The sequence below is a fragment of the Coregonus lavaretus genome (genome assembly GCF_964263955.1).
Source record: "Coregonus lavaretus genome assembly, chromosome: 9".
Classification (NCBI taxonomy): Eukaryota; Metazoa; Chordata; class Actinopteri; order Salmoniformes; family Salmonidae; genus Coregonus; species Coregonus lavaretus.
The window spans coordinates 12994102-13005207 of NC_139996.1; the positions used below are offsets into that span (position 1 = coordinate 12994102).

Below are 11106 nucleotides of genomic sequence, written 5' to 3' on the forward strand. Positions count from 1 at the left end.
AGTCTCATCTGACCAGAGCACCTTTTCCATATGTTTGGGGAGTCTCCCACTTGCCTTTTGGCGAACACCAAACGTGTTTGCTTATTTTTTTCTTTAAGCAATGGCTTTTTTCTGGCCACTCTTCCGTAAAGGCCAGCTCTGTGGAGTGTATGGCTTAAAGTGGTCCTATGGACAGATACTCCAATCTCCGCTGTGGAGCTTTGCAGCTCCTTCTGGGTTATCTTTGGTCTCTTTGTTGCCTCTTTGATTAATGCTCTCCTTGCCCGGTCCATGAGTTTTGGTGGGCGGCCCTCTCTTGGCAGGTTTGTTGTGGTGCCATATTCTTTCCATTTGTTAATAATGGATTTAATGGTGCTCCGTGGGATTTTCAAAGTTTCTGATATTGTTTTATAACCCAACCCTGATCTGTACTTCTCCAGAACTTTGTCCCTGACCTGTTTGGAGAGCTCCTTGGTCTTCATGGTGCCGCTTGCTTGGTGGTGCTCCTTGCTTAGTGGTGTTGCAGACTCTGGGGCCTTTCAGAACAGGTGTATATATACTGAGATCATGTTACACTTAGATTGCACAAGAATGTGGACTTTATTTAACTAATTATGTGACTTCTGAAGGTAATTGGTTGCACCAGATCTTATTTAGGGGCTTAATAGCAAAGGGGGTGAATAGATATGCACGCACCACTTTTCCGTAATTTATTTTTTAGAAATTAGATGTTATTTTTCATTTCACTTCACCAATTTGGACTATTTTGTGTATGTCCATTACATGAAATCCAAATAAAAATCAATTTAAATTACAGGTTGTAATGCAACAAAATAGGAAAAACGCCAAGGGGGATGAATACTTTTGCAAGGCACTGAACATATATATTTGTCCTACTGTTACAGAAATACAGTTGAAGTCGGAAGTTTACATACACTTAGGTTGGAGTCATTAAAAGTCGTTTTTCAACCACTCCACAAATTTCCTGTTAACAAACTATAGTTTTGGCAAGTCGGTTAGGACATCTACTTCATGCATGACACAACTAATTTTTCCAACAATTGTTTACAGAGATTATTTCACTTATGATTCACTGTATCACAATTCTAGTGGGTCAGAAGTTTACATACACTAAGTTGACTGTGCCTTTAAACTTTAAATTCCAGAAAATGATGTATTTTACATTTACATTTACATTTTAGTCATTTAGCAGACGCTCTTATCCAGAGCGACTTACAGGAGCAATTAGGGTTAAGTGCCTTGCTCAAGGGCACATCGACAGATTTTTCACCTAGTCAGCTCGGGAATTAGAACCAGCGACATTTCGGTTACTGGCACAACGCTCTTAACCACTAAGCTACCTGCCGCCCCGTCATGGCTTTAGAAGCTTCTGATAGGCTAATTGACATCATTTGAGTCAATTGGAGGTGTACCTGTGGATGTATTTCAAGGCCTACCTTCAATCTCAATCTCAGTGCCTCTTTGCTTGACATCATGGGAAAATCCAAAGAAATCAGCCAAAAATTGTAGACCTCCACAAGTCTGGTTCATCCTTGGGAGCAATTTCCAAACGCCTGAAGGTACCACGTTCATCTGTACAATCAATAGTACGCAAGTATAAACACCATGGGACAACGCAGCCGTCATACCGCCCAGGAAGGAGATGCGTTCTGTCTCCTAGAGATGAACGTACTTTGGTGCGTAAAGTGCAAATCAATCCCAGAACAGCAGCAAAGGACCTTGTGAAGATGCTGGAGGAAACAGGTACAAAAGTATCTACAGTAAAATGAGTCCTATATCGACATAACCTGAAAGGCCGCTCAGCAAGGAAGAAGCCACTGCTCCAAAACAGCCAAAGACTACGGTTTGCAACTGCACATGGGGACAAAGATCGTACTTTTTGGAGAAATGTCCTCTGGTCTAATGAAACAAAAATAGAACTGTTTGGCCATAATGACCATCGTTATGTTTGGAGGAAAAAGGGGAAGGCTTGCAAGCCTAAGAACACCATCCCAACCGTGAAGTACGGGGGTGGCAGCATCATGCTGTGGGGGTGCTTTGCACTTCACAAAATAGATGACATCATGAGGAAGGAAAATTATGTGGATATATTGAAGCAACATCTCAAGACATCAGTCAGGAAGTTAAAGCTTGGTCGCAAATGGGTCTTCTAAATGGACAATGACCCCAAGCATACTTCCAAAGTTGTGGCAAAATGGCTTAAGGACAACAAAGTCAAGGTATTGGAGTGGCCATCACAAAGCCCTGACCTCAATCCTATAGAAAATGTGTGGGCAGAACTGAAAAAGCATGTGCGAGCAAGGAGGCCTACAAACCCGACTCAGTTACACAAGCTCTGTCAGGAGGAATCGGCCAAAATTCACCCAACTTATTGTGGGAAGCTTGTGGAAGGCTACCCGAAACATTTGACCCAAGTTAAACAATTAAAAGGCAATGCTACCAAATAGTAATTGAGTGTATGTAAACTTCTGACCCACTGGGAATGTGATGAACGAAATAAAAGCTGAAATAAATCTCTCTCTACTATTATTCTGACATTTCACATTCTTAAAATAAAGTGGTGATCCTAACTGACCTAAAACATGGAATTTTTACTAGGATTAAATGTCAGGAATTGTGAAAAACTGAGTTTAAATGTATTTGGCTAAGGTGTATGTAAACTTCCGACTTCAACTGTATGTCTTCTTCGTCTTTATGTAATGTGACGCGTCACTGTTTTTTTCCCCTCAGGGAACGAGGCCTCAATACTTTCCAGTTCCGGCCCCACTGTGGCGAGGCCGGGTCCATCACCCACCTGGTCTCTGCCTTCCTCACGGCCGACAACATCTCCCACGGCCTCAATCTGAAGAAGGTCCGACACCTCAACTCTGACCTCTAATCATTACCTATGAAATGGCCAAGATTGGGTAGTAACGGATTACATGTAACAGGGATTATAATCTTTGAACACTGTGCTGAGCCACAGCTTTCAGTGGGAATGGAAGCCTTTCCCTTCTGTTCTAATCCATTTCAAATCTCCAAAACTGCCAAATTTGCTTGCTTGCTTTCTATAGAAACTTTTTTTAACCCACAAAGTCAGACCACCCACTTACTGAGAACTGAGTTATTCCACATTTCATCAGGATCTGTGTGTCAAAAGGACATTATTGATCAATGCAGCTCCATCCTGTTCAGTTCCCAATGTCTGGGATGACATGACAAATCAGTTGCTTACTCAGCTACATTTCTAGTTACAGTGGAAACGAGTACACCAAAAACCTGCGTCTTTGCAGACAGATCTACACTACCAGTCAAAAGTTTGGACAAACCTACTTATTCAAGGGTTTTTCTTTATTTTTACATTGTAGAATAATAGTGAAGACATCAAAACTATGAAATAACACATATGGAATCATGTAGTAAACAAAAAAGTGTTAAACAAATCAAAATATATTTTATATATTTGAGATGCTTCAAATAGCCTCCCTTTGCCTTGATGACAGCTTTGCACACTCTTGGCATTCTCTCAACCAGCTTCATGAGATAGTCACATGGAATGCATTTCAATTAACAGGTGTGCCTTCTTAAAAGTTAATTTGTGGAATTTCTTTCCTTCTTATTGCGTTTGAGCCAATCAGTTGTGTTGTGACAAGGTGGGGGGGGGGGGGGGGTATACAGAATATAGCCCTATTTGGTAAAAGACCAAGTCCATATTATGTCAAGAACAGCTCAAATAAGCAAAGAGAAACGACAGTCCATCATTACTTTAAGACATGAAGGTCAGTCAATACAGAACATTTCAAGAACTTTGAAAGTTTCTTCAAGTGCAGTCGCAATGATTAGCTGTTCAGGAGTCTTGTGGCTTGGGGATAGAAGCTGTTAAGAAGCCTTTTGGACCTAGAATTGGCGCTACGGTACCGCTTGCCGTGTGGTAGCAGAGAGAACAGTCTATGACTAGGGTGGCTGGAGTCTTTGACAATTTTTAGGGCCTTCCTCTGACACCGCCTGGTATAGAGGTCCTGGATGGCAGGAAGCTTGGCCCCAGTGATGTACTGGGCCGTACGCACTACCCTCTGTAGTGCCTTGCGGTCTGAGGCCGAGCAGTTGCCATACCAGGCGGTGATGCAACCAGTCAGGATGCTTTCGATGGTGGAGCTGTAGAACTTTTTGAGGATCTGAGGACCCACGCCAAATATTTTCAGTCTCCTGAGGGGGAATAAGGTTTGTCGTGTCCTCTTCACGACTGTCTTGGTGTGTTTGGACCATGATAGTTTGTTGGTGATGTGGACACCAAGGAACTTGAAGCTCTCAACCGGTTCCACTACAGCCCCGTCGATGAGAATGGGGGCGTGCTCAGTCCTCCTTTTTTTCCCCTGTAGTCCACAATCATCTCCTTTGTCTTGATCACGTTGAGGGAGAGGTTGTTATCCTGGCACCACACGGCCAGGTCTCTGACCTCCTCCCTATAGGCTGTCTCATCGTTGCCGGTGATCAGGCCTACCACTGTTGTGTCGTCGGCAAACTTAATGATGGTGTTGGAGCCGTGCCTGGCCATGCAGTCATGGGTGAACAGGGAGTACAGGAGGGGATTGAGCACGCACACCTGAGAGGCCCCCGTGCTGAGGATCAGTGTGGCAGATGTGTTGTTACCTACCCTTACCACTTTGGGGGCGGCCCGTCAGGAAGTCCAGGATCCAGTTGCAGAGGGAGGTGTTTAGTCCCAGGGTCCTTAGCTTAGTGATGAGCTTTGAGGGCATTATGGTGTTGAACGCTGAGCTGTAGTCAATGAATAGCATTCTCACGTGATTCCGTATGTGTTATTTCATAGTTTCGATGTCTTCACTATTATTCTACAATGTAGAAAATAGTAAAAATAAAGAAAAACCCTGGAATGAGTAGGTGTGTCCAAACTTTTGACTGGTACTGTACGTGCTTTTGCAAACTTTGAGTCTACAGTCAGAATATTTGCACGATTGATCATCCAAATCTTGAAGTAATCATATTTATCTGGGATCTGTCTATTGAATTCTTTATCATACCAGACTGTTATGTTAAGGGTGGGTCAGACAATCAAGACCTATAATTGCACAATCAAAGAATGAGGTTTGAGAAAGCTTTCTCTGGAACTTGACAGTGAAGCTGACCTTTTAGCAGTGATGCCATTTCATCAAGAAGATGCAGCAGACCGCCGAGCCAGCACTTGCCCAAATTAGGTGGGCAGTTAGAGAGGGAACTGATCGGTCATGGCCCTGGACATGGGTCATGGTCAAGACAAAGGGAGTGTTGACATCTCTCCATCTCTCTCCTTCCCCAGAGTCCTGTGCTGCAGTACCTGTATTACCTGGCCCAGGTCCCCATCGCCATGTCTCCTTTGAGCAACAACAGCCTGTTCCTGGAGTACTCCAAAAACCCTCTCAAGGAGTTCCTCCAGAAGGGCCTGTGTGTGTCCCTGTCCACTGACGACCCCATGCAGTTCCACTACACCAAGGTCACTGGGCACTTCAGTAGATAGATCTAAAAGGATTGGATAGGTGTAAGCAATGTGGCAGAAATTACAACTAGCCCACCAGAAGGCAAGATGAAGCTATCACCATAATGCTTTATATCTATCCAACCTAGCCGCAAGAGAGTAACAATTGTAAAAATCAATGTTTGACGGTCAATCTTCTGTGCGTGAAATAAAGTAGCATGCTAGCAAAGAAGCTTTGGGGAAACTCACCCGTCTGTTTGTCCATGCTGCAGGAGGCCTTAATGGAGGAGTATGCCATTGCAGCCCAGCTGTGGAAGCTCAGCACCTGTGACACATGTGAGATTGCCAGGAACAGTGTGCTGCAGAGTGGTCTGTCTCACCAGGTACAGTAAACAATAGAAAATACTTGGTAAATAGAACTGCTTGATAAATTGTTGTGTTGTGGTAAACACTAGTAGTGTCTGGCCTGCTGACTTTGACAGATGTCTTCACCCTCCTTAAATTACGCTCATGCCGACAGTTCAGGAGAACTCACCATGACTTCACCTCATAAGTGATTTATGTAGCCATCCCGACCACCTCCTCATGTAACTCCTGATTATGCCTCAGTGTGCTGTGTCACAGATGTGACACAAATCCCCCTTTACTCCTCCCTTTACTCCTGCCAGGAAAAGAAGCACTTCCTGGGGCCCAACTACCTGCAGGACGGGCCGGAGGGGAATGACATCAGACGGACCAACGTGGCTCAGATCCGCATGGCCTACCGCCACGAGACTCTGTGCAATGAGCTCAGCTTCCTGGTGGAAGCCGTGAAGACCGAGGCCAGCGGCACAGATGTAGAGTGACCACAGCTCTACCGAGCTGAGCCAGGCTTCACCAAGCTGAGCTGTACAGTGCTTGCCTGGTCAGTGGTTACACATTCACTGCACAGTAGTTGATGGAACCGTGCTGGAAAGGTCAATATGAAAAGATAGTATCTGAGACAGCACTGTATGGTTTGGGTTAGGACATTAATGTGACCTCTGGTCTCTATTTCAGCTCTAGACCACAGCCAAATTCTGTACTGGGTCGTTCCATGAAATGAGTGCCTTCTGCATCCCTTTGATATTTGAAGTAGAAATTGTGCACCAATATTGAAATGTAAAAACCTGTTATATTAAATAAAAGTGCCCATGGAGAATTCAAATCAGATTTTTTACATGAACGAAGACATGCTAAAGTGCCAAACTCAGCATTTTGACATGTCCCTACGTGCACCTTCTGTGACTTCTAGGAAGATGGGGCGGCAGGTAGCTTAGTGGTTAAGAGCGTTGTACCAGTAACCGAAAGGTCGCTGGTTCTAATCCCCGAGCCGACTAGGTGAAAAATCTGTCGATGTGCCCTTGAGCAAGGCACTTAACCCTAATTGCTCCTGTAAGTCGCTCTGGATAAGAGCGTCTGCTAAATGACCAATTTATTAATTTATTATTATTTATAAGATTCAACCCATTTAACCCCCAAAATGTCTCACAGGTTTTCACCATCATGGTAAAGCCCTAGTTATTTTGTTGCTTTGACAAAGTCATTTCTGAAAATGATTATTCATTTAATCTGATTAGTGATTTATTTACGTCTGTCCCTCATTTTAACGTCAACCATGTTACGTGAACTGAAATTCTGTTTTAATATATTGAAACTATTCCTTTTTAAGTAGTTTTTTCAAAAGAAACATTGAACATCTAATTGTCAAATCATAGTCTAAAAGCAGGTGAGCTGGTTCTACTCTTCTTGGCCATTTGCTGGTGTTTAGTGGCAAAAAAACAGAGCAGGTCGAGCATAACGTCAACCCTGTTATCCATAGATAGACATATAGAAGCTTGCATTTAATTGGCCCTCCCTGTTGTACACAACAAGCTTCCATTCCCCCTCTCACAAGGGGATTTATGGCTGATTTAAGATGAAATCGTCAACCCTGCTATGGTCAACCCGGTTACAGTCAACCCGGTTACGGTCAACCCGGTTACGGTCAACCCGGTTACGGTCAACCCGGTTACTTTATTTGGCACTTACTATAGTCATTTTTGTATTTAACCTCTTGAGATGGGAAAACATGTTTTTTATTCAGTTGAATGTGTGCTCTTTATGACAGAATGTTAAAATTAGGAGAAACCAAACACATATATATATTTTATAGCAAGTTACATTTCTCAAAAGGCACCGAATTGGTGGAAAGATCCTACTGTTACTGGGCTATGGTAATACTGAGAGAATAAAGGCACCATGCTAAATGAATGAGACCGTACTATGTAAGCCACACCACATCAAGCCAAGCTAACAGCAACACACTAGGCAAATCACCTAGGCAAATCACGTAGTACCCATGTCCTCTTTTGACTCTTGTTTGCATGCGTTTTTTATATGGCCTTTAATAAAGCAGAACTTTATCCCTACCTCGAAAAAACTGTTTTGTAGTTGAACATGAAAGCCAACAGAGGGACACTGCCTGTACACTGCCATAGTTATCCCATGTCCTGTTCAACAACTACTACCAACTGTGCCAATACAGGAGCTCTCATGCCAGAATGAAAACCAATCCGAGAGCATAGACATTTTGTGTTGTTCTGGCCTTTCTATTTGAAATACAGTACATAATGGTAGAAGGGATATTATTGTGTTATATCAGGTGAAGGGACTCGAATTTAAAGGATAGCCATACATTTTGATGCACTGTTACTAAGTTTGTAGCTGTGTATGAGAGCGAGTGGTGTTTTTATTATACAAGTTAGGTAAGAGGTTAACTACAGACTTTCTATAGTTTTGAATGCTTCTGTTATGTGGTCATCATATCACTGACAAAAAGCACTTGACAAAGGTGAACTGTAATCATGTGACAAAATAAGGCAACGTTCACCCTAGAAATTGTTCATTGTCTCAATGCAGCATAAATGTCACTCAACTGTACGTGTATGATGGGGAAATGTATTTGCATATGACAATAAAGTGTTACTTACAGTAGGCGTCTGTTTGTGTAAAATATTGTAACAAATGCACCTGAAACACAAAGTTGGTCAAATATGAGACTGACAACCACCAGAGGTTGACAACGTGTAATAAAATAAGACAAAAGACATACACTACCGGTCAAAAGTTTTAGAACACCTACTCATTCAAGGGTTCTTCTTTATTTTTACTATTTTCTACATTGTAGAATAATAGTGAAGACATCAAAACTATGAAATAACACACATGGAATCATGTAGTAACCAAAAAAGAGTTAAACAAATCAAAACATATTTTATATTTGAGATTCTTCAAATAGACACCCTTTGCCTTGATGACAGCTTTGCACACTCTTGGCATTCTCTCAACCAGCATCATGAGGTAGTCACCTGGAATGCATTTCAATTAACTGGTGTGCCTTCTTAAAAGTTAATTTGCGGTATTTCTTTCCTTATTAATGCGTTTGAGCCAATCGGTTGTGTTGTGACAAGGTAGGGGGGATATACAGAAGATAGCCCAATTTGGTAAAAGACCAAGTCCATATTATGTCAAGAACAGCTCAAATAAGCAAAGAGAAACGACAGTCCATCATTGCTTTAAGACATGAAGGTCAGTCAATACGTTACATTTCAAGAACTTTGAAAATGTCTTCAAGTGCAGCCGCAAAAACCATCAAGCGCTATGATGAAACTGGCTCTAATGAGGACCGCCACAGGAATGGAAGACCCAGAGTTACCTCTACTGCAGAGGATAAGTTAATTAGAGTTACCAGCCTCAGAAATTGCAGCCCAAATAAATGCTTCACAGAGTTCAAGTCACAGACAGATCTCAACATCAACTGTTCAGAGGAGACTGTGTGAATCAGGCCTTCATGGTCAAATTGCTGCAAAGAAACCACTACTAAAGGACACCAATAATAAGAAGAGACTTGCTTGGGCCAAGAAACACGAGCAATGGACATTAGACCGGTGGAAATGTGTCCTTTGGTCTGGAGTCCAAATTGAAGATTTTTGGTTACAACCACCGTGTCTTCGTGAGACGCGGTGTGGGTGAACGGATGATCTCTGCATGTATATTTCCCACCGTAAAGCATGGAGGAGGAGGTGTTGTGGTGTGGGGTTGCTTTGCTGGTGACACTGTCTGTGATTTATTTAGAATTCAAGGCACACTTAACCAGCATGGCTACCACAGCATGCAGCGATACGCCATCCCATCTGGTTTGGGCTTAGTGGGACTATCATTTGTTTTTCAACAGGACAATGACCCAACACACCTCCAGGCTGTGTAAGGGCTATTTTACCAAGAAGGAGAGTGATGGAGTGCTGCATCAGATGACCTGGCCTCCACAATCCCCCAACCTCAACCCAATTGAGATGGTTTGGGATGAGTCGGACGGCAGAGTGAAGAAAAAGCAGCCAACAAGTGCTCAGCATTTGTGGGAACTCCTTATATTTTTTTTCAAGACTGTTGGAAAAGCATTCCAGATGAAGCTGGTTGAGAGAATGCCAAGAGTTACTCATCTCAGCTCTGCTACACTTCTAAAGGAAATAAATTAATGTTGTAGTGGATTATGTTTTACTCAAAGATGCACAACAATAATACGAATGTCACAGCGAAATACAAAAGTGTTCAAAAGTGCAATTGGTCAACATTACAAACCCTAAGATTTTGTTAGATTTTGTTAAAATGTTGTGGACTAATATTTTTTTTAAATATGTTAAATCTTTGTTTAACTAACAGAATAAAGTATATACACAAAATAGATTACATCTTTAGTTACCTAATGGAAATAACTAATATATATAGTACCAGTCAAAAGTTTGGACTACTCATTCAAGGGTTTTTCTTTATTTTCACTATTTTCTACATAATAGAATAATAGTGAAGACATCAAAACTATGAAATAACACATATAGAATCATGTAGTAACCAAAAAAGTGTTAAACAAATCATATAACAAAAACAAATATGACTACTTCCATTTTCTAATAATTGCGCCAACAGTTGTTGCCTTCTCACCAAGCTGCTTGCCTATTGTCCTGTAGCCCATCCCAGCCTTGTGCAGGTCTACAATTTTATCCCTGATGTCCTTACACAGCTCTCTGGTCTTGGCCATTGTGGAGAGGTTGGAGTCTGTTTGATTGAATGTGTGGACAGGTGTCTTTTATACAGGTAACAAGTTCAAACAGGTGCAGTTAATACAGGTAATGAGTGGAGAACAGGAGGACTTCTTAAAGAAAAACTAACAGGTCTGTGAGAGCCGGAATTCTTACTGGTTGGTAGGTGATCAAATACTTATGTCATGCAATACAATGCAAATTAATTACTTAAAAATCATACACTGTGATTTTCTGGATTTTTGTTTTAGATTCCGTCTCTCACAGTTGAAGTGTTCCTATGATAAAAATTACAGACCTCTAAATGCTTTGTAAGTAGGAAAACCTGCAAAATCGGCAGTGTATCAAATACTTGTTCTCCCCACTGTACGTGAGAATGCTATTCATTGACTACAGCTCAGCATTCAACACCATAGTGCCCTCAAAGCTCATCACTAAGCTAAGGATCCTGGGACTAAACACCTCCCTCTGCAACTGGATCCTGGACTTCCTGACGGGCCGCCCCCAGGTGGTAAGGGTAGGTAACAACACATCTGCCACACTGATCCTCAACACAGGGGC

The 11106-nt window shown here is 42.2% G+C and overlaps 1 protein-coding gene across 4 annotated transcripts in view; it reads left to right on the top strand.

Annotated features, from left to right (window-relative positions):
• The window catches only part of LOC311134991 (AMP deaminase 3-like), a 32427-nt gene extending 23984 nt beyond the window's left edge, over positions 1–8443 (top strand). For all 4 annotated transcript variants that reach the window (XM_084168787.1, XM_084168788.1, XM_084168790.1 and 1 more), the window contains 4 exons: positions 2731–2851; positions 5294–5467; positions 5722–5832; positions 6118–8443. In XM_084168787.1, coding sequence (XP_084024913.1) covers positions 2731–2851; positions 5294–5467; positions 5722–5832; positions 6118–6294 — 583 coding nt within the window. In that variant the 3' untranslated portion in view covers positions 6295–8443. The remainder of the gene's footprint in view (positions 1–2730; positions 2852–5293; positions 5468–5721; positions 5833–6117) is intronic.
• The last annotated feature ends 2663 nt before the right edge of the window (positions 8444–11106 follow it).